This window comes from Pieris napi, chromosome 18, assembly GCF_905475465.1.
Source record: "Pieris napi chromosome 18, ilPieNapi1.2, whole genome shotgun sequence".
NCBI lineage: Eukaryota > Metazoa > Arthropoda > Insecta > Lepidoptera > Pieridae > Pieris > Pieris napi.
The window spans coordinates 8477501-8502448 of NC_062251.1; the positions used below are offsets into that span (position 1 = coordinate 8477501).

Genomic DNA, 24948 nt, shown 5'->3' on the forward strand with positions numbered 1-24948 from the left:
TATTGTTATCTCCTTTGTATTTATTTTTCCTTACAAGGGTTGCCTGGAAGAGATCGCTTGTTAGCGATAATCTTGTTGCCTCCTATTAAATATTAATTGGTACAAAGTGTTAATTAATAAATAAATTAAGATAAATACTACTAAATATCTGTCTCAAGAAGTTATAATGAAATAAACGCTAAAAGTTGTTTATTTTCTCATTGTGTCTTTCTATCTATTATATTTACTGCTTTTTAATATACTAGTTTAGATATTTTGGCTCGTGTATCGATCTCATAGAGTAAAGACCTGACAAATTGTCTCATATTAAATAATTATTATTAACTGTTTAATTACTTCTATCCATCCGGTAAAGGGTGTGAGAGTCGGCAATATTTATGCTTGCTACGAAATATTGCCGACCACAGAGTTTCACATGACCTTATACATAGATCGTTACTATATACGTTATTCAATTATTTACAATAAAAATGTGTGCGTGTACTAGGTGTACACACGTAAGAAGTGAAACTTCTTTAAGACCTTATGTTTCGAAAAATGATCTACTATATGCAACTTTACAGAAATTGGTTAAATAAAGTTAAATTAGATAAAGATTAACAAAAGGCTTTTACTATCATAGACATGAATACAAATACAATTATTTCATTTTAACTTATTACTGTACTACTATGTAGTACTAAGATTATTACAGAATTTCATTAATTGTAATAGAATTATTAGTATTACTATCATTGTTATCGTTATTATATGTTTTTGTTACTAATGGCTTCGAATCTCTTCGGATCAACCGTGGTAGAGACAAGAAAAAGATGGCGCGTAACGAAAAAATTTTACACTAAATTTTTTTCCAACCCCGATAAAGAAGTTTCACTTCAATAATAAATAATAAAACATCTTTCCTTTAGACAAACATAATATCCAATTTTTAACCCATCTGTCCCTTTTCATCATAGCGTAACCACAATTTGACAGAAAGAGACCGAGTGCTTTACTTAGTCCTATTATAATAATTTATGATAAGGGAGTTAATTGCTGCAATTATCTCTAAAGTAGGTAATTTATTATTTGAAAAAAATAAATCAGTGGCGCTACAACCTCTTTAGGTCTTGGCCTCAGATTTCTGAATCTGTTTCATGATCATTTTTAAATCTAATAGGCTAGTAGGTGATCAGCCTCCAGTGCCTGACACACGCCGTCGACTTTTTGAGTCTAAGACATGTCGGTTTCCTCACGATGTTTTCCTTCACCGTTCGAGCAAATGTTAAATGCGCACATAGAAAGAAAGTCCATTGGTGCACAGCCGGGGATCGAACTTACGACCTCGGGTATGAGAGTCGCACTCTGAAGCCACTAGGCCAACACTGCATTATTTGGAAAAAGGGACATTAAAAAAATATGATTTTTATATTGATTTACCCTGATTATTCCTGTGGGACAAAAGTTAATAATAAAATAAAACGCCTTTTATTTCTTGCCATATCAAAGTAAACTTCTAATTTATTAAAAGATAATAATCACACAAATTTTCATCTATACTAAATAATAAGAACCCCACAAGTGAAGGCCTCCTCCAAGGATCTCCAGGTATCTCTTTCTCTCTCTCAGATTTTTCTTTTTATCTTGTCTGTATATTTCCAAGCCTGGCAAGCATGAGCAGGCAGGAGAGAGCTTGTCATAGCTTTGGTTTGAAGTTTGCAAATGGAGATTCCTGAGCGATGGAGGGAGAGGTCTCGGGTTGACCATAGACTAACCGGTCGGCATATATATATAGACGGCCCGGAACCGCAGATCTTTTGGGTTGCAGATGGAGGGAGAGGTCTTGGGTTGACCATAGACCAGCCGGTCGGCATATATATATAGACGGCCCGGAACCGCAGATCTTTTGGGTTGCAGATGGAGGGAGAGGTCTTGGGTTGACCATAGACCAGCCGGTCGGCATATATATATAGACGGCCCGGAACCGCAGATCTCTTTCGTTGCAGATGGAGGGAGAGGTCTTGGGTTGACCATAGACTAGCCGGTCGGCATATATATATAGATGGCCCGGAACCGCAGATCTCTTGGGTTGCAGATGGAGGGAGAGGTCTTGGGTTGACCATAGACCAGCCGGTCGGCATATATAATATATAGACGGCCCGGAACCGCAGATCTCTTTCGTTGCAGATGGAGGGAGAGGTCTTGGGTTGACCATAGACTAGCCGGTCGGCATATATATATAGACTGCCCGGAACCGTAGACCCCTTGGCGAAACCTGAGGACCCATCTTAAGGGCGAGTTGGCTGAGGTGTTATTTAGAGGGTAGGGTCTCGCTCCCCCTTTGAATAGCAGAGGGCTTTGAGTGTACACCAAGCCCCACAGACCCCGCGTCAAGCCCGACATATGGTGTGGGCCTGCGTGAGCGCATTTTACCCTCATTTAAAAAAAGTGTTTGAAGTTTTACTGGCATATTGCTTCTAGAATTTTCCTTTAGACTCCAGAACTTCTTCTATCTATGTTGAATTCGCCTTTCAATTTCTGAACAGACCGAAGTATTAAGACATATATAGAACGTACATTATAACTGTTCCTTGGAGGTGATGCGTTCAGCTATTGCTCTATCATCAAGAAATGGTATTACAACCCACAGACACAAAAAAAGCTTCAATTGTCTATGGGGCTAATAGTCATAAGACAAATCGCTAGTACTTAAATTTTATTATAGGTATACTAAGACGGTTACAGGTAAGAGAGACAAGTCCTGAATTTTGGCCATTTCCAGATAATTTAGTCGAGGGAGAGACCTGCTCAAGTAGAGAGACTTACGGGTTCACCAGCCCCATGCTGAAGCTTGTCGAAGACTGGGTGCAAGGAAATGCGGTGACACTAACACAAGAAAAGAAGAGCGCGTCTGAAGAAGAATAGATAAGAACTACTTCTGCAATTCCAGCGTAAGTTATTGTTAACACACTTATAGTTTTTTATATAACGGACATTATATGCCGCCCAAAGGCAATGCCAACAAAATCGCAAGTGCGTTGCCGGCCTTTTAAGATTTTTTTTTAGAACAGGGGGTAAATTGGCAGCAGGCTCCGCTAATGTTAAGCGATACCGCCACCCAAGACTCATTGGCAAAGGGTTCGTAAGTGCGTTGCCGGCCTTTGCAGTATACATTAGCAATTTATTTTAGGTTTCTTTATCGACCCAGCCTATCCGACCCCTCCCTAACACGACCATCATAACGTCATCATCCTCTGGCCCGACGCGGGCGCATCTTCTCTGATTAGCTGAAACATTAAAGTTCTTTTAATTGTGATGCTGCAACGTCTAGGTCTTTTTTATAAACCAGATGAACAGCCTGTGTTCTGTGTTAAAACATCGTGAGGAAACCGGCTTGCATTAGACCCAAAAAGTTGACGGTGTGACTCAGGTATAGGATGATCACCTACTTGCCTATTAGATTGACAAATGATCATGAAACAGATTCAGAAATATGAGTTCCAGACCTAAAAAGGTTGTAGCGTCACTGATTTATTGTTTGACTAAAATGCAAATAAGAATTATATTAATTTGCATAACTACTCTTATATTTTTAAGGCATTATTTGGCAGTCACTCTTAGCTAAAATCTTCACTGAATGTTACCATAAATATAAGCAATTCTATAATTTACGAAAAATAACTTACCGCCAAAATGGCGCTGCGATCGCTAGGTGTGCGCGCGGGACGCACTGTTCGCACGACGTAGGAGAGAGCAGGACGACAATATCACATGAGATGCTATTAGCGAACCATAGACTATAGTTCCGTAATGGTGGAGCCAGTTTGACATCGCGTCCTTGCAATTCTAAAATATTTCGACTAATTTAATACAAATCAATTTTTTTACTTAATTTGTCTCTTTTCGTCTCAACGGATGTTAATTTGCTAGAAAAAGATGAAAAAGTGCTTTAATTGTGCAATTAAGTTGATATGTAAGCTAAAAATGAAGTCTTTTTTTGTTTTTTTTAATCTAAAGTAACTACATATTTTTTTTTTAATAAAATAAATTATTGTTTAAAATACATAGATTTTTATAGGGAAGGGGGGCAAACATCGCGTACAATAGACACCCATTTTAGTGGGTGCGTTGCCGGCCTTTGAGGGAGTAGGTATGCTCTCTTTTTAAACAATTAGAGGACGTATCTCCCAGGGAATACTTCCACCGGAAAGCGATTTCACAGTTCGCTAGTTGACTAAATGTCTTGAGAAGCGGACCGTGGAAAACTTCCAGCCATCAAGGTGGTGCCGATGAAATCTGGAGTTAATACAAAGCAGTAGGTATGAACCCAAACAACTCTGAAGATACTAGAGATAAGTACTATTCAGAAAAGGCTAAAAGAATAAATAATTTTTGGGGGTACGCTATAGAGACTTTTTTTTATATATAACAGGGGGCAAAAGGGAAGGCTCACCTGGAGTTATATGATATTTATTTATTTATTTTTATTTATTTACACTTCGTTGCAAAAAAAAAGAATGAAACACAATACAAAAAAATTATAAGGGATGCAACAGGCGGCCTTATCGCTAATAAGCGATCTCTTCCAGGCAACCCTAGTTAAAGAGAAAAACTAAAAAAAAGAAACATGATGCGTGCGAGAAGTGCAGAACCAAATGTTATATAAAAAAAATATATATAGTACCTTAATCTAAAGTAATACAAAAATTACTAACAGACTAAAAACTTATAAGCTAATCTTATAGATACCGCCGCCCATGGACACTCAATGCCAGAAGTCGCGAGTGCGTCGCCGGATTTTTAGGCTGTAAACTAGTGAGGACTCTTGGTAAAATTATTTTTTATTTGGTAAAAATGCGCTTACTTTTAAGCCGCTTAGGTCCAATCAAGACCTATGGTAGGGCACCTTGACATATCGGTAGGTGACAGTAAGAGTTTCTCCTTCAAGAAGAAGCGTATCTATTCTTAAAAGGTCGGCAACGCACTTGCCTTTTGACAGTGTAAGTATCCATGGGCTGTCACTTAACATCAGGGAAGTCTCCTGTCCGTTTACCTTTTGTTCTCTAAAAACAACCATTTCTGATGGGTTTAGCAACTATGATGTCCAAAGTGCTTATCAAGGTTGCAGGCTTTTTACACTTTTTTATGTAAAATTATAATTACTATGAATAATAATTAAAAATACTATTAACAGCATGTAGTGCAGCGCCTGATAAATTGTGACGAACTGCCACAGTAACTAATATAAATAAGATTAATCCAAACTTATTAAATTAGAGATAAAATACACAAAAAAGGATTTAGAAATCGAAGTGTTAGGGGCCTCAGCCTATCGGTCTTATCAAGTGGCAGCTAGGTGAGGGGTACCGGGTTCGATTCTCGGTTCGAGGGCAAGTTTTAATTTAATTTAAATTTGTTCTCGGCCTTTGGGAGGGTTGTGCGGTACCGGCCGAGTGCCTAAACCGTACATAGAGGACACGTTCGAATTTCTAAGGCAAAAAGCACGAATTATAAAAATATTATACTTAAATACTTAAATACTTAACTTATTAAAATTAATATTATACTTACTTATACTTGACGCTGGCTAATGCACAAACCGTGCCAGAGCCATTAAAAAAAATCGCAGTGGTAATGAAATAACATTGCTGTAAAGGGTGAATAAATAAACAAAACCTCACTTACTTTGCTAAAACTAATGTCTCGCGAACAATTTTTGGTCCCGCAACAAGACCAAGGCATGCTATCAGAAACGCTGAAAATAATAAAATAATAATCAGCTGATAATTTTCATATAAAAACTATAAATATGATGAATCTCATATGGGAGACACTCCTCTTCAGTCGGCAGCTCATGTCTGAGCGCCGTTACCTTTTTGTTTTTTTTTAATAAAGACAATTCACACCAATTGACCTAGTCCCATGCTAAGCTGGTGAAGCTTGTGTTATGGGTACTAGGCAACGGATATACATACATATTATAGATAGATACATATAAATACATATGTGAACACCCAAGACCTAAGCACAACACCAAATGCTCATCACATCGATGTTCGTCTCAGCCGGGGATCGAACCCGGGACCCATGGATACGCAGTCAGGGGTACTAACCACTAGACCGAATGAGTCGTCTATATATATATATATATATACATATAGTCGGCAAAGAAGCATCTGGAGCTGATAATCTGTTTCTACCGGATTCCAGCGCCTCTCTTATGACAATGTGATGATTATTAATATTTATTAAAGAAACTAAACAAATACTATACAGTAAAAATAAAAGAAATTTAAAACATAAAATAAATAGACACATTGGACATATCCACAAAAAACGTTTCACTGATAAAAAACACAATACAAAGTAAAACAAGACAAAACATGACAGCACAAAATTTAACACTAAACTAGCAGCTTTAAAAAAAACAAGGAAGATACAATGCTTAAGACCTACAACGCACTAGCGGCTGGCCGCAATGCGGTGTGCCGCTGCGGCAGGCCGCACATCGATTATTACATGCAACCGCACGATAACGACGCACTGACTTGCGGTCAACCGTCAACCGCTCCGGTTGATCTGGAGCTGCGGCGAGCCGCACCGGTTGAATGATGCGGCGCGCCGCATCCCCTCCACGCACTCGGCGCGGTTAGCCGCAAATACCACGTCCTACCCGCCTCAGTCATTGCTTGTTCCTTGCGCTTGACACTACGCAGAGTTTTTTGACGATATTTTCTACGATGATATAAATAAATAACTGCCGCAACTTCTTCAACGTCCATCATGTGCAATATTTCAAGAAGCACTGACGAGTGACGATTGCGGCAGACCGCAATAGGGACGGTTAGCCGGAATACGGCATGCCGCTACGGCACACCGTATATACCGCGGCCTACCGCAGCGGCACACCGCATCGCGGCCAGCCGCTAGTGCGTTGTAGGCCTAAGAGTTTTAACTTATTCTTAAATGAAGCAGTAGAGGAGTGCGAAAAAGGGTGATGAGGACGATGAGTCTTTCACTTAATCGGTCCATCTGGTTGGTGAATCCGTGATCTTTTGCCTTCTGTGTTACCAACCACGATCAGTTTCTCCAAGTTCTCATGGAAGAGACTGCATATATGTGTTTTAGCAGAGAGAGAAAGAAAAGCTTCATTAGACAGCTCATCCTTCGTAGGCAAGTCACCGTTCACCAAAGAACCATTTCACAGCTGCCTTGCGATTCTGTAACTCACTTTTCGAACTCGCACAGTGTCAAATCGTAAAGTTATTGCTTCACGACTGATTTGAGTGCGAACGCCACTGCGAAAACCACTGTGCGAATACGAAAAGTGAGTTACAGAATTGCAAGGCTGTTCGAACCTATCTTAGTGATGTGAGTTGCTCAAGCCACCAGGCCATCACTTAAATTTGAAACAAACGCAAATAAAAATAGAAATTCCCGAAAATCCGGGTGCAACACATGTCATGTCATGTATAAAATATAAATGAAGTTATTTGTTCTTAAACATAATCGATAAAATCTAACGGTAATTTGTGGTTTATTTAATTTATTACACAGGCGCTCGTTAAAGATTAAAGTTGGCACCTGGTATATAGTACCGGTGACCCCATAGCTGGTGCTTTCCTCGACGAATAAGTATAGTAATAAAGTTTTTTTTTTTTTTGTATTACTTTAGATTAAGGTACATCATGTTTCTTTTTTTTTTAGTTTTTCTCTTTAACTAGGGTTGCCTGGAAGAGATCGCTTATTAGCGATAAGGCCGCCCGTTGCATCCCTTATATTTTTTTTTTGTGTTCCATTCTTTGTTTTTTGCAACGAAGTGTAAATAAATAAATAAATAAAAGGTAAAATATTGTTGGGGACCGTTTGAGCCATATATAAGAAATTTAAATGCTCAAGACGTTTTTTTGCTATTTTTGAGAAGAGATGGTAAAATTATTATTAAATTTAGATGTATCCAGAAGAGTTCGGATTAATTCCATCATCGGACGTCAAGGCAGAATACAAAATACCATCCGTATCACCGTGACGTCCGTCGTTCCACAGCTGAGCGTTTTTTAACCTTAAAATTTCTGCCGCGCACCACTACTATGTGGAACCAGCTGCCCACTGAAGTATTTCCGAAACAATTTGACTTAGGGTCCTTCAAGAAAATAGCGTACCGGCAGACCGCTTGCAAACCTTCTGGCGAGTGCGAGTGTCCATGGGCGGCGGTATGACTTAACATAAAGCCAGCTCGTTTGCCTTCTATAACATAAAAAAATATACATACTTGTCACAACAGCGCAAAGACAGTCGTAATGCATGTCCCAATGCTCCGTCACTAGCTTGTACACCTTTCTGAAGTAAAACGTATAATATGTTTAAAGCGTATATTATTCTTTATCTTAATATATATAAATTACGCGTCACGTTGTTAGTCCGCTATGGACCCCTAAACTACTGAACCGAATTCAATCAAATTTGCACACCGTGTGTGGTTTGATCTAACTTAAAAGATAGGATAGCTTACATCTCAATTTATACTCGCAATATAATTTTATTGCAAAATATTTGTTTATTATTTGATAGTCACAATTCTAACAGATGGCGCTGTGTACCAGTACCAACGTTTCATATAAGGTACAATTTAATGGCATTACCACCAATAAAGCATGGTGGTCCACATGACTGGCGTTCTCCTGCCGTTTCCCTTGAATAGTTTACTACTATGTAATATAACAAGAACCTTAGCCACAACAATGCTTGGCAGGTCTGCTAGTTATTATATTATATATTTTCTTCAACATAAAATTTAACTACATTATTTATTTATTTAATAATGCTATATCAACAGTATATGTTACAAGCTTTTCTAATCTATCTATCTAATCTTCTAATCTAATCTCCCATCTGATATTATTTGAGATGCGGCCTATTAGGGCACACCTGTCCAGGAGATGCCAATTTAACCATCTGAATGAACCCATATGCTACCATATGCTGTGGAACTTTTTGCTCCTCAGCATAATGCTGAGCCAGGGCCAATTACAACCACAGTACACACACATTGCACACTGGAAGCGAACTGAATGGCAAAGGGGAATTTTTAATTTTAATTTTTATTGTTTTTGATGTCTTGTTTTATTTTTTTCTTTAAGTATTGTTATTTTGTGTGTTTATGTGTGTGTGTTTTCGTTTGTAATAAATGTTATGTCTATGTCTATGTCTATATTAAACTGTCTAGGGAAGGAATGAAAATATAGAAGGAAGCAAGGAGATCTGCTCCTTTCCAAGAAATGATGATTAAAATCACCGGGGATGTCAATAACGAAGGAAAGAAACTCTAGCATGCTTCTAAATGAGCGTTGTTTGAAAGGGGGGTGACGGAATCTGGTTGTTAAATGGTGAAATCGGGTTGGGTACGCCTTGTCCCTGAACCAAAACCAGGATGTACTGGAGAAGAGACAAGTTAGAAATTACCGAATGTGAATGTTATCAAAGTGGATGGAGAAAGAGGGGCATGTCAGGCCCGTAGCAAGTGCAGATCCGAGATCCCCTTCGAGAAAAAGGCGTGATAATATAAATAACATTTTTATTTATATTTTTTTCGGCCTTTTAAGTCCAATTCTTAAAAGATAGATAGATAGACATATAAATACATATTTAAACACCCAAGACCGAAGCACAACACCAAAGGCTCATCACATCGATGTTTGTCTCAGGCGGGGAAAGAACCCGGGACCCATGGATTCGCAGTCAGGGGTACTAACCACTAGACCAATGAGCCGTCTAATTTTTAATTTTAGTGAAATCTAAATGACGTGATAGTATTCTTACTTTTTCAGCATTTGATGTGAAGTAGAAGAAAACGGCACATTCCAATAGCATCAAGAGTAATACCAGCGCTGCATACTGAAAAATTATTATTATGCTAATTAGATTATTTGTAATCGTAACCTATATAATTGTTTAAATTTCTTCTTATTTATTTATTTATTTGCTTAACGGCATTCCTACAGATACTTACTAAACAATATTCAAAAAATTACACAAAAGCCAAAAACGGAATACACATTTAAACATACACAAAGCACAGTTTCACCTATACAAATACAAAAAAAATACAAAGAATATATAAAAATAATAATAAATGATATAAAATAAAAATAAAAAAATAATATTTTTTTTTATTTTTATTTTAATGTTTTCCTTTAAATATAAATTCTAAATTCTAAGATTCGTAGTTCATTATCTTTATGTATATAATTCTTCTGTGAGTGTGTATGTCACTGAACTTCTCTCAAACGACTGGACCGATTTTGATGAAATTTTTTGTGTGTGTTCAAGGGAATCTGGGAATGGTTTAGATTCACAAATCTGCCCGACAGGTGGCGCTGCAGTCGGTACTTTCATACTTTGCTTTACTAATTGCTTGAAATATCATGCAGGACAACGTCTGTCGGGTCCACTAGTAACATATATAATATAAGGGAGGAATAACAAAGCCATATTCTATCATATATATATTCTTGAAGTTGACTTTCTATTATGTTGCATATATATTCTTTGGAAACATTTTTCTGTTACTCAGAAGTTCTACCTTTCTCCAAGCTAATGGTAAAGTTATTAGTAATAATAATAATAATTTATTTATTGCAAGAATATGGTACAAAAATGTTAAAGTGGTACAATCGTAAAAACAACACGACAATATTAAATCTAATACATATATAAAATTCTCGTGTCGCGGTGTTTGTGGTTAAACTCCTCCGAAACGGCTCGACCGATTCTTATGAAATTTTGTGTGCATATTGGGTATGTCTGAGAATCGGACAACATCTATTTTTCATCCCCCTAAATATTAAGGGTAGTCCATCCCTAAATATTTTTTTTTATTTTCATATATTTTTTTCTGCTTTTATTTTTTTATGACACAACCTTAAAAAATACATACAACCCCTAACTTTCACCCCTCTACGATCAACCCCTATTTTTTTATTATAAATGATATACATGGCAAATCGTCGTTTGCCCGGTCAGCTAGTTTTTCTATAATAAGCTCAGTGCTATTGTTTTCTGATTCATGTATTCCGTGGACAATAATACACATAGACAAATTGTACTTACCATAAACAAAAGAAATGTTGAGCAATTAATAGCACCATAGAGTCCCATGACAGATATGAAGAGAAAAAATATACTGAGCATCGCTATTCCTACACCAAGTTGTACTGTCAGAACTTCTTCGGGAAATAAATCCTGAAACAAAATTTTACTCATAAATAAATTACAATTGCACTGTTTTATTTCACTCGTCTGTCTCGTTTTATCACAACAGATACACAATTTGACAGAAAGAGACGTTCGAGTACTTTAGATAAAAATACATTGATTAGTTTAATGAAGTATTAGCTGCCCCCGCGAACGTCATTTCGCCGTAATATGATTTTTTTACTTAGCCTACCTTTTCAGTACACACCACCATATGGAACACTTTGTACCCCATAGATACTTTTTTGGGAACGCTTTTGCGGAATGAAATCTAAGTAGGTACTAAATAGATCCAATTTTACTCTCACTTTTATTTATTTATTTTGTAGAATTAAACAATACAGATTTAAAAAAACAGTGGTGTTAAAACGTTTTTGGTCTGGGCCCCAGATTTCTTTTTAATAGGCAAGTAGCTGTGCCTGACACACACAGTCGACTTCTTAAGTCTACAAGATATATCCACACTAATTGTATGCGATTGTTCGTTGAATACTGTCGAGTGGAAGGAGTTGGTACTGGGGCGCTCCTGCTCAGAGGTGAGAACAGTACTCCATATGTCTTTTCTACATTTTTTTATCGTTTATAATTATATACGAAATGAAAATGATTAATATTAAGTTAATTCCAGGGCTTTGTCGTATTTAGTAGGTTTCTAGGGCACATAGACATTACGTGAAATTTTATTGTCATGATATCGAAATAATTGGTTCGTGTGCGAAGCCTACCCTTTTGTTCAAGGGGTGTTACACACTGTCTACGCGTGTTATTTCTTCACAAACATATAATAATATATGTGGTCTTGAACATTAATTATATATTTGTTTTATATTTATAGGCTAGAAAATCGATCCTACTGTATCGATCGACCCAATTATTGTTTCACAGGTCAACTTCGTTTTTTTTTTAATGACAATTCACTCCAATTGACCTAGTCCCATGCTAAGCTGGTGAAGCTTGTGTTATGGGTACTAGGCAACGGATATACATACATATTATAGATAGATAAATAAATACATATTTAAACACCCAAGACCTAAGCACAACACCATATGCTAATCACATCGATGTTCGTCTCAGCCGGGGATCGAACCCGGGACCCATGGATTCGCAGTCAGGGGTACTAACCACTAGACCAATGAGTCGTCAAATTATGTACGAAATAATATTCTTTTTTGAAGTTATACTTCTTTTGGCGTTAGGGAAAAATTATGTGAGTAAATTTTTACCAAACCATTTTTTTACCGGTTTTTTAAACCGACAAATAGTCTAATTCAAGATTAAAGATGGCGCCTGGCCTATACTGTCGGTGATCCTAGAGCTGGAGCTTTCTTAAACGAATATGTATCGCAATACAATAAGGAAATGTTGCCAACGTTTTTAAATTTGTTCTAATTTTCTATTTATTATTTTTAAATTATTATTTTTTATTTATTTATTTACACTTTGTTGCATTATGAGTAAGTAAGGAAAGGCAACTGGCGGCCTTATCGCTTTCGAGCGATCTCTTCCAGGCAACCACTGTGTGAAAAGAAAAAAAAGAAAATGTATTAAATTACATGAGGTAGGCAAAAAGTGCAAAAATACATGTATTACATATACTTGTAAAGAAAAAGAAACTAAACAGGAACAAAAAAAAACAAACTAAACTAATAAAGGATAAAAAAAAAACAAATTATACTAATAATAATAATAAAAAGTGCACATGAATCATTTTAATTTAATTTATTACTATGTAGGTTAAGAATATTGTATACCTAATATAAAAATGAGTCGCAAAATGTGTTGGTAAGCGCATAACTCAACAATGCCTGGACCAATTTGGCCAATCCTTTTTTTATAATATTCCTTGAAGTACGAGGATCTTTCTTACGGAGAGAAAAATTAAAAAAAATTGAGTGAAAAAGTCTAAAAACAACACTTTTCTATATTCCCATACAAAATATTCGTAATAATACTTAAAAGTCAATTCGAACTTAAATACCATAACATAAAGTTCAAGTGTTAGTTGAGGGGTTCCGGGAAGGTAAATTTTTATTTTTTGACATAAGGTATTTGTTGTCTTATTAACTTTCTTTTTTTTTATCTTACTAGTTAGACCGGTGTCCCGAATAGCAGAATAAGTATTTAAAAAAAAAAATAAAGAATCGACTGTTAGGCGGTACGATGTTCGCCAGGCCAGCTAGTACTGTATATTTGTGTGTTGAATAAATAACTACGTATATATTATGAGGGCAAGTGTGTATGAGCCCTTATACACATTGCGTGCTGTCATTTTAATACTTTATTGACTTGTTACACAATTATTTGTGTCATTTTAATGTCGTTACTGGAATTTCAAACGGAATTGATTAAAGTAGAAAATATTTTTCTATATTATCAGCTGCCCTCTAAAGTATTTCCGAGCCCATTCGACTTTGGATCCAAAGAGCGTACCAATTCTTAAAAGGCCGGAAACGCACTTGCGAGCTCTGGCAATGTGAGTGTCATCAGATGAACCCCTAACCGTAGAAAAAAGGTATATTACAAAGACTTGTAATAACAGGTTTTCCCAATCTTTTTCAAGCATCAGTCTCTCACAATAATAGATAGCATTAATTTTATTGTCAAAAAAGAAAGATGGTGAAATATCTGTATCAACTCGTACAATGCAATATTAGATTAGATCAAGTTAATTATAAATGATTTACTAACCGCACTTTGTACCTAACACTAAAATTGTAGACCAATTAAAATGTTTAAGGAATAAAGAAAGAAAAGACAGTCGCCCATTACACAATTTTTGTAATATTTAAGTTTCTTTCACCTGGGGCTGAATTTTTTTAACAGAAACAGTGAGGAAAAAGCTCTCAAAAGCTTGCTTCAAAAAGGAGAATGCCCGAACACTTGCCACTGATTGGCTCAGGTCGAGTTCTATATATGCTCAGCTGGAAATACTTCGTTCTCGCGTTTCAGTATGACGTCATCGTAGTGATTGGATAATCCCAGAGATACCCGTTTGTTTCAATCAAACATCTCAAAGAATATTGCAGTACTAAAATCGCTATAAAGCAGCTTGGTATATGGGTGAATTAAATGTAGTTTTAATGCCAATTCATACAAATCTCACATAAACTCTAAACGGGTTTATTGTGTGTTCCATTCAAAAAGTCCATAACGACGGTATATTACCTTTCTAGCACCGTGTATAGAAAAATCCCTACTGCACATAAGAATATTCAAACGCTTAGCAATTTCAGAATGAAACGCGGACCGGACTGCATTGAACTATGACGACGTAGAATACTACTAAATTATATGGAATAAGTAAAATTAAATATTAAAAAACAAAACAGCTATCTTGACACACGCCGTCGACTGTTTGGATTGGCAAGCCGTTTTCCTCACGATTTTTTCCTTCACCGTTCGAGCGAATGTTAAATGCGCACATAGAAAGTCCATAGGTGCACAGGCGGGGATCGAACCTACGACCTCAAGGAAACTGAAGCCATTACACCAACACTGCTTGTATTATCGTATATACATTGCAATATTATAATATGTTTTTTATACTTATTTTATTTATTTACAATCAAGCATATTACAGTATTTAAAATTGTCTTAACCTACAAAGTAATAAGAAAAATAACTAAAATTATAATTTATTATCATAAATTAATTTTATTATTGAACAGGCAGTACTCGTACTTACGGCATGATAGGTTATTAAAATACGCGACGTAAATCGAAACGACGTAAGTGGAGACATAAAAACTCAAAGGTTAGGTTCCACACGGACTCGAAATTAAAAAAAAACTGCATTTATAACAAAGGATATACGTACTTTATTATCAAAAGTATGTTCTTAAAATAATTATATATGCACTTATGAAATTATTGGTTATTTTTGCTATTTGTGTGTTATTAATTTTATTAATAATTATAAAACTTTAATATGTAATCAAAATATGTAAGGGGGCGTCCATAAATTACGTGAGGTGTTTTTTAAAATTTTCTGTATCTCCCTCCCCCCCTGGTGAGATGTCGTGATATATGTGAGATGTGATGAGATTTATTTATTATTCAACCCCCTCCCCCAACACCCAATCTCACGTGAGATTTTTCAAAATGTGGGTTTCTTACCTAAACGCGTTGGATTGTTATTGTAAAAAGAAAAAAATGGCTTCGTGATTTTATTTACGACTAAAACAAAATAAGTGAAATGTTGAGCGTTTAGGTATGGAGTTAGCGGGAAGTTGCAAAGATGGCCTTTATGGTCAACCGTTTTCCTTCCCCTTAAACACCTCACGTAATTTATGGACGCCCCCTAATGTGAAGCAATAAATTAAACTTTTGGCTTAAAGAAACTATCTTCACAAATCACAAACTTTGTTATTAACAGTCATTTAAAATCATTTTCTTCAAAAAATTTCATGGCATTCTCCAAATTTGCAAAAGACAAGTGAATGAATATGCCGGAAATCGAAACAAATGACGTATGCTTGAAGAATAGCGTCAAAACATTGTTCGACGTAACTCGAAACGACGTAAGTCGAGGACTGCCTATAATTAACTCTTGATATTTCTAAGCAATACTATAAAGCCTTTTGATATACAGTTCTCACTACATGATGCCTAACATACGTGTTTGATATATTAGTTTTGGCAATAAATAAAATTATTATTATTTTAAAAAGTATATATAAATAAATAGAATACCAATGATTATTTTTCCGACCCAAATATCGACCAATAGAATTGCACCATTCGACGTCACGTGGTACAACCTACATGGTATTATACTGATTATTTTTCCGACCCAAATATCGGCCAATAGAATTGCACCATTCGACGTCACGTGGTACAACCTACATGGTATTATACTGATAATTTTTTGAAAATTTTCTCTGGTCGTTGCTTCAAGAAAAGTATTAAGTAGTTGTTTTATTCATTATGAAATTCTTATTTGTTAACTGTACATTTCGTCTCATGGTGCAATTCTATTGGCCGACATTTGGGTCGGAAAAATAATCCCCCGAATACCACACGAGCTTCAAAATTATCTGGCATTTCCCTCAAGGTTCCCTGCAAACAAATATAGTCGTCATGACGACTATATTTGTTTGCAACGAACCTATCGGGAAATACCCGATAATTTTGAAGCTCTTGTGGTATTATAAGTGAGAATTTTATATAAATAGAATACCAATGAAACTTATTTCTTGCCATAAAAGCGGGCATTAACCAAATTCACTCGTCGTAGATTTTTATTATCTTTGTGATGTTTGAATTCAAAACGATAAATATGTATAGATCCTTTTAATTTCAATGACTCTAATTAAAAGCCAATACAATATAAATTCCTCGATACAAAAACACAAAGTCACCTCAAACATTTGTCTAATTTAGTTTTTATTCAATTTAGCGAGTATTACGAAGCCAAAAATTAATTGAATTACATCACATTAGTTAGGCCGAGAGCTTTTTTTTTATAACACGATGCTAAGTGATACTGCCCATGGACACTCTCAATGCCAGAGGGCTCGCAAGTGCGTTGCCGGCCTTTTAAGAATTGGTACGCTCTTTTCTTGAAGGACCCTAAGTCGAACTGGTTCGGAAATACTTCAGTGGGCAGCTGGTTCCACAGAGCGGTGGTGAGCGGCAAAAATAGCCTTTACTGCGATTGCTGTTACTAGCGATTTTATTAAATACTAGCTGGCCTGGCGAACATCGTACCGCCTAACAGTCGATTCTTTATTTGTTTAAAATACTTATTCTGCTATTCGGGACACCGGTCTAGCTAGTTAGATAAAAAAAAGAAAATTGATAAGACAACAAATACATTATATCAAAACATAAAAATTTACCTTCCCGGAACCTCTCCACTAACACTTGAACTCTATGATATGGTATTAAAGTTCAAATTGACTTTTAAGTATTATTACGAATTTTTGTATGGGAATATAGAAAAGTGTTGTTTTTAGACTTTTTCACTCAATTTTTTAAATTATTATCTCCGTAAGAACCATCCTCGTACTTCAAGGTATATTATATAAAAAAAATCAGACAAATCGGTCAAGCCGTTTTCATGTTATGTCGTGACAACGGAAAACGGGTTTCATTTTTATATATATAGACTAGTGGACCCGACAGACGTTGTCCTGCATGATATTTCAAGCAATTAGTAAAGCAAAGTATGAAAGTACCGACTGCAGCGCCATCTGCCGGGCTGATTTGTGAATCTAAACCATTCCCAGATCCCCTTGAACACACACAAAAAATTTCATCAAAATCGGTCCAGTCGTTTGAGAGAAGTTCAGTGACACACACTCACAGAAGAATTATATATATAAAGATTGTAAAAGGCGAACTAATACAGTGTGAACGAAACCTATTGTGACCCGGGTCGCCGTCCCGACGCGAGTTCCCACGGATATCGTGCATGCATTATTGATATTTTAAACACAAAGCATTTGTCAGACGGCCTATTTTTAATATGCGAATGTTCTTTAGCATTTAAAAACCATTGGTGCTTCAAACTTTTGATGTCTGGGCCTCTGATTTCTGTATTGTTTCGTGATTTTTTACACGCTTTATATTAGCTTCACCTGTATGTATGTATGTATGTATGTATGTATGTAACCGACTCCTTCGGACTCGATTTTGACCCACTTTAAACGGACAGATTTAATTCAAACTTTGTACACTTATAAAGAATCAGCGATAATATAATACTTTCATGGGTTTATCTTGATTATTTTTCCGACCCAAATATCGGCCAATAGAATTGCACCATTCGACGTCACGTGGTACAACCTACATGGTATTATACTGATAATTTTTTGTGAAAATTTTCTCTGGTCGTTGCTTCAAGAAAAGTATTAAGTAGTTGTTTTATTCATTATGAAATTCTTATTTGTTAACTGTACATTTCGTCTCATGGTGCAATTCTATTGGCCGACATTTGGGTCGGAAAAATAATCCCCCGAATACCACACGAGCTTCAAAATTATCGGGCATTTCCCTCAAGGTTCCCTGCAAACAAATATAGTCGTCATGACGACTATAGTCGTCATATTTTCTTTCTAATAGGCAATTGCCTACTATAACTTAATATTGAGACACGCTATCGACTTTTTGGATCTAAGGCCGTCTTTCTCACGATGTATTCCTTCATCGTACGAGCGAGTTTTGCCTAGCCGGGGTTCGAACCTACGGCCTCGGGGATGAGAGCCGCTAGCTGAAGCCAAAACTGCTAGCTTTATTTAGCTAAAGATAACAGTCGGTGTTTGAATAGAGAATTTCAGTATACTATAGTTGTTTTTCAAATACTTTGATGAAAAAACTCTAATTTCTGAAGCAATACTTTCATTATACCTGTATTTATTTTTATTATTAATTAACTATTAATTAATTAATTACTTAAGATGTCATGTGGGGCATGGTGTAACGGTTGCAGCTCCTTACAATTATGGTGTAAAACAAAAAACTTGGCGATTAAAGAGTGGCGGAGAGTTTATTGCCAGTTCTTCTCATCCGTTCTACGCCCTTGATTTGAGAACTGGCAGTATATGTAGATTATAAGCATTTAGCATTTAATATGTATTTTTTATTGACGTTCATAAGTGTACATACCTGAATGAATAAATGATTTTGACTTTGACTTTGACTATGACTCTAATTATTAGGATATTGATATTTTCCACCTCACCAAAGAGGATTCGACTTTGTTTAGCAGTAACAATTTAGTTATATCTTTTAAATATTAAGTATTAATATATATTTCTAATAATATTTAAATCGTAATGTCTCAAGTTATACATAGTTAGTATATACATATGTTTACTACACTGTTTCATAGTAATAAAAAGTAAAACTAATAATAAAATAATATACATTGAAATAAATAACTAAACTTAACATAAACTAAAATATATCATTAAAAGGAGTCCCTTTAGGCAAGGTTCCGAAGATACTGGCACCCTTTGAATTGCTAGACTAATTCTTTGTCCGAGGTAGCTGCCAGATTTTCTTGTTTAATGTTAAATTTCAGTTGTCTTCTGTTTCATATATATCTATGCTAATATTATAAAGAGGAAAGGTTTGATTTTTTGTTTGTTTGAAATGAATAGGCTCCGAAACTATGTTCGAAACTGTTTCATTTTCAAAAAAATTAGGGATGCTTACTAAAACTTGAATAATCTAACCCAAGGTGTAAAAAATAAACAAAAAACTTCCTTCAATCATGTGCGCTGCGAAAACTATTAATGATAGAACAAAATGATGTATTACATTTTTTTAGGACACATCACTATCTATAAAATTGTCGCACAGCATGTCTCTATCTTTTATAGTTACGTCACAATAAGCGTCCTTTTATTAATTTTTTTTATTAAAATACCACCCCTAGAAAAGGCTCTTTATTCGTACCTAGATCCTTATCAAAATAATTACCAACGTTTCCCATAAGCTATAATTTAATGGCATAACCACCAAAAAAGCATGGTGGATTGATGTTCTCCTGCCTTTTCTCTTGAATAATTTACTACTATGTAATATAACAAAAATCTTAGCCACAGCTAGCTTGGCCGAGTCTATAGTTGTTTATATATGTAAGCTGTTTTGGCTTTGTATATTGTCTAAGTGGTTGGTTTTAGTTACATGCGTATACATATTAGTTACATGTTAGCTGTAAGATCTAATATATAAAATTCTCGTGTCACAGTTTTCGTTGCCATACTCCTCCGAAACGGCTTGACCGATTTTGATGAAATTTTTTGTGCTTATCCGGTATCTATGAGAATCGGCCAACATCTATTTTTCATCCCCCTAAATGTTAGGGGTAGTCCACCCCTAAATTTTATTTTTTATTTTTTAGACAAATATTTTAATTTCTATTTTTTTATGATACAGCATTAAAGAATACATACAACCCTTAATTTTTACTTCTCTACGATCAACCCCTATTTTTTTATTATAAATGATATACATGGCAAAACGACGTTTGCCCGGTCAGCTAGTTAATAAATAAATACGTAAGTAGACCGAACATCTCGACCTTAGCCACTGGAGCTTCTACTTCTAAGTTCTTCTACTGGTCCATCTCCTTTTGAAAGATCTCTGATGGCTCTGTCTTTAATAATATTTACCTTCAACGGACCAGCTCTCTCGAGGATATACGACAGCGTCTTCGGGGAGGTTATCACCCATAGACCGATTGCGAATGTAGCTAGGCTAAGCATCTGAAAAAACAACAGCTGTCTTCACCACAAAAGCATGTTGATATAAAAAGGAACCGAATCGACTAAGGGTCCTTCAAGAAAAGAGCGTACCAATTCTTGAAAGGCCGGCAACGCACTCGCGAGCCCTCTGGCATTGAGAGTGTCCATGGGCGGCGGTATCACTTAACATCAGGTGAGCCTCCTGCCCATTAGCCCCCTGTTCTATAAAAAAAAGGATAACGGCTAACAAATACACGTTTCTTTATCGTCGCTGTAGAATGATAACCAGTACGTCCAGAGAACCAAACATTACAGGAAACGAAACAAATGTTTCATGTCAATGTTCGTTAAAATATTATTATGTGTTTTTGTCCATAGTTAAAAAGGACTTATTTATTGACGACTCATTGGTCTAGTGGTTAGTACCCCTGACTGCGAATCCATGGGTCCCGGGTTCGATCCCCGGCTGAGACGAACATCGATGTAATGAGCATTTGGTGTTGTGCTTAGGTCTTAGGTGTTTAAATATGTATTTATATGTCTATCTATCTATAATATGTATTTATCCGTTGCCTAGTACCCATAACACAAGCTTCACCAGCTTAGCATGGGACTAAGTCAATTGGTGTGAATTGTCCAATATATAAAAAAAAATTTTTTTTTTATTAATAACCTAAATAAGTCCTTACTTCATGATTATACCAGTTAAATGACATAAGAGTCTAATAATAAAAATAAATGGTTTTTTGACATACAATGGCTATACCATTGGGGCCCGTGGAAAATTCTTTTGATGGGGCCCTAGCAGTAAAAATCGTTACGTTGTACTGTCTAATTTTAATAAACTTTGAGATTTTCAGCGTAATCAATTACACATTGTGTATGTCCCACTAATGGCTATAGGCCTCCTCTCTTAGGCGAGAGGGAATGGTCTGTAGTCCCCACGCTAGCCCAATGCGTATTGGAGACTTCACATTCATCCATAGAACATAATATCTCTTGGGCAAGGGCCCGTGGCATTTTGCCAGCCCTGCCACCCTATTGTTACTCCACTGTTGACATACGAGGTTATCATTCTACAGTGACGTTATATGGGAGCATTTCTTACTTGGCGAGGGAAAACATAGTGAGGAAACCGACGTGTTTTAGACCTAAAAATCAATGGCTTGGATCAGACACAAGGCTGATCTACTACCTACGACTACAATTAGACAAGATATTAGATTAGACAAGACTAGACAACAATTATTAGATTCATAGTATAAGTTCGGACGCCTCATTGGTCTAGTGGTTAGTACCCCTGACTGCGAATCCATGGGTCCCGGGTTCGATCCCCGGCTGAGACAAACATCGATGTGATGAGCATTTGGTGTTGTGCTTAGGTCTTGGGTGTTTAAATATGTATTTATATGTCTATCTATCTATAATATGTATGTATATCCGTTGCCTAGTACCCATAACACAAGCTTCACCAGCTTAGCACGGGACTAGGTCAATTGGTGTGAATTGTCAAAAAAAAATAAAAATTTGTGTGAATTAACTTTTAATTAATTAACTGGATATCCATAGTTGCTCCCCTCACACTTTGAAATCAATTTTCCTTTAGATTTTATGTGTTTAAGTTCTGCGTCACAACAACTAGCCCAAAAGTAAAAACATCTTGTGCACTAGAATGTTACAGAATTGTTTCACGCCAGTTCGGTGGCGGTTTTTTATGTGTAAGATGATTGTTAAATTTTTTGTTTTAAAGACAATTCACACCTATTGACGTAGTCCCATGCTAAGCTGGTGAAGCTTGTGTTATAGGTACTCGGCAAATATACATACATATTATAGATAGATAGACATATAAATACATATTTTAAACACCCAAGACCTAAGCACAACACCAAAGGCTCATCACATCGATGTTCGTCTCAGCCGGGGATCGAACCCGGGACCCATGGATTCGCAGTCAGGGGTACTAACCACTAGATCAATGAGTCGTCAAAAAATTGGTATGCGCTTTTCATTATTAACTAATATAATAACTATATTATGTAACATAACTAACATTAGGGTAACATAACTAGCAAATATTAATTTGTTCAATTACAACATTGTTAAATGCGACAAGATAAGAATTCTTCACATGAATTATCTGCGTAATTCGCCAATTCGGGTTTAAGCTAGCAGTAATAACAATTCCTTCTTTCTTTAAAATATTAAGTTGTAAGTAATGATTAATTTCAATTTTCTTTATTTTACCTATTCATAAACTTAACTGACTTATGTTTTCTGTTTCGTGTATTTTGTTTAACAATAGATTATATTGTGTGTTTTGGCTTTGTATATTGTCTAAGTGTTTTATTTTTAATATATGTGTAGTACAGATTACTGATAAATACATATTTATTATGTGTTCTTGAAATTATAGAGTACTAATGCTAAGTTTTTTTAAAGAAATAAAGATTTACTTATAAATATAAAATCGATAAAATGTCTGATCGACTATATTGACAAAAAGGAAACATAATTACGTTACGACAGGGGACAGCTAATCTATGGTATAACGATCCCGCTATTATAATAATTGTAGACTTTTAAATCGATTTGTACGATTCGGCTATTGGAATAAAAATATGAAGTCGACTCTTCGAGTTTTCATACTTTTTAGCGTTTTTCAATCAAGAGTTTAACTAAACCTTTTTGTATATAACCGTAGACAATATTACTAGATCCTCTACGATTATAGATTACATACAGATTAGGATAGTTTGCATAATCGAAAATTAACTGATTTCTGTTTTGTATTTCGTACCCCATATTTTTTTAGTTTAGGCTGTATGTTTGCTGTCTGCTGTACCTATCTATGACCGTAGGGAATCTAGTAATATTGTCTATGGTTACATACAAAAAGGTTGAGTTGGCTAAAAGGTCTCGTTACCAGGCTATAAAATTATATTAAAAAAAAAAAAAAGGTTGTCTTAAACTTTGACTCTGTGGTATATTGTTAATACTTTTTACATATTATGTCTATCTATCATATAATATATGGTTTAATATTACCTTATTTAATATATTTAAAAATGCAGGGCTGATTAACGTGTGTTAGGTGCGACGTGCAATTCGTATAGCGAAAAGTTCTCATGTAAAAAAATATAATTGATGAGAATAGAGTCCTTTAAAATTTCTTAAACTTGTTGTTAGCTCTCATTCCGATTTCCTATTATTTCAACAAATTAGTTGAACACAAAAGAAACCAAGCCATATATTTCTAAATATTAATAAACTATTACTGAGCTAATTTGAATAATTTAGACTTACCGTCGTGATAAAATTGACGAAGATCAAAACAAGTCCAGCCAGTCGTGATGCTTTTTGTTTTGCCATGTCTAAAAATGTACAGTCTTATATAAAATTGTGATATTAATAATTAACATTTAGCATTTGCTGTCATATGTAAGAATGCTTAGTTTTTTCATAATAAAGAGTGGCTATCAATTGTAGGTAAGTATATACGGTGTCTTAATTGTTTTATTTTTCTTTAGAAAACAAATTTCTTCTCAAAAACTCTTTATAAGCAATTAATACTTCTAGCGTACATAATTTAAATCATCACCACAAAACATCGAAGAGATGAAAGATCTTTATACTGATACAACATTACTTTAAATTTGTGCATTGTAATATTACTAGGATTACAACACGATAAATTAAAAAAATATATATTTACGAGAATTCAACGTAATCAATAATGTTGCTGCGTAATCCTTAATTCATAATAATCTCTGGTCATAATTTAAGTAAAAGTTTGAGCAACGTTCTCTCATTCAACGAACTCTACATTTTCTAGAATTTAAAATAAAAATTACGTGTTTATCTATAAAATCTTTATAACACTAGACAGAAACATTTTAACATATTTTATCATAATATCAACTGACTTTTTACAAAAATAAACGCTTGTGTAATCGGTATTACCTTTTGTATAAAACTTTAGTGCTTCAAATCAACAAGAATGACATACGAGCTACGAAGCGGGAAATTTGAACGAAATCTAGTACACGCGCCACCGACGCGCTTGTTTATTGAAACTGAAAACTTGAAACGTGGATAACACAGAGTATAGTCCTTTTCATGAAAGAAGTCCCACAGACGCGGCGCTGCAATCGCATGACGTAATGTTGCCATTTGAGTAAAAAATTTACCTATTTATTTACATTTAGCGGATGTAATTTATCAAATAATATTATTTTCTGCATACTTCGATGAAACAATATTTCTATTATGTAAAAAGTATATTTTTATTTACTTATATTAGCGGTGTTCTACCTACTTACAGGGAAAAGATGAGAAAAGAGGGGAAAGAAAAGCAATACAATTTTTTATTCAGAGTTTTATTGAATAATTGTTATCAGGTGCCATAGGAACATCACTGTCTGAAGAGTGGATGGGAACAGAATCTGATTCTGTTTCAGTATCACCAGCCGTAGATATAATTGTTCTTTTATATTGATACTGTTTCGGATGCGGGCGA

General features: G+C 35.3%; 1 protein-coding gene across 1 annotated transcript; it reads right to left on the reverse strand.

Annotated features, from left to right (window-relative positions):
• Nucleotides 1-1539: 1539 nt before the first annotated feature.
• Nucleotides 1540-24486, reverse strand: LOC125058922. Its single transcript, XM_047663060.1, has 9 exons — nt 24356-24486; nt 23736-23803; nt 20358-20450; nt 11089-11220; nt 9799-9873; nt 8252-8319; nt 5665-5734; nt 3666-3825; nt 1540-3266 (listed from the first exon to the last, which is right to left on the reverse strand). Exons 2-8 carry the CDS (start codon nt 23799-23801, stop codon nt 3688-3690), a joined length of 642 nt encoding a protein of 213 aa, XP_047519016.1. The 5' UTR covers nt 23802-23803; nt 24356-24486; the 3' UTR covers nt 1540-3266; nt 3666-3687.
• Between the last annotated feature and the right edge of the window lie 462 nt (nt 24487-24948).

Bases quoted from the DNA above. Each gene is read 5' to 3' on its own strand.
- LOC125058922 (XM_047663060.1), bottom strand. From the start codon at position 23,801: ATGGCAAAACAAAAAGCATCACGACTGGCTGGACTTGTTTTGATCTTC. The intron at 11,221-20,357 runs GTAAATATTATT...ATTTTGTTTCAG, and splicing joins AGAGAGCTGGTCCGTTGAAG to GATTTATTTCCCGAAGAAGT. The intron at 3,826-5,664 runs GTAAGTGAGGTT...GAAATATTTTAG, and splicing joins GAGACATTAGTTTTAGCAAA to AATTGCAAGGACGCGATGTC.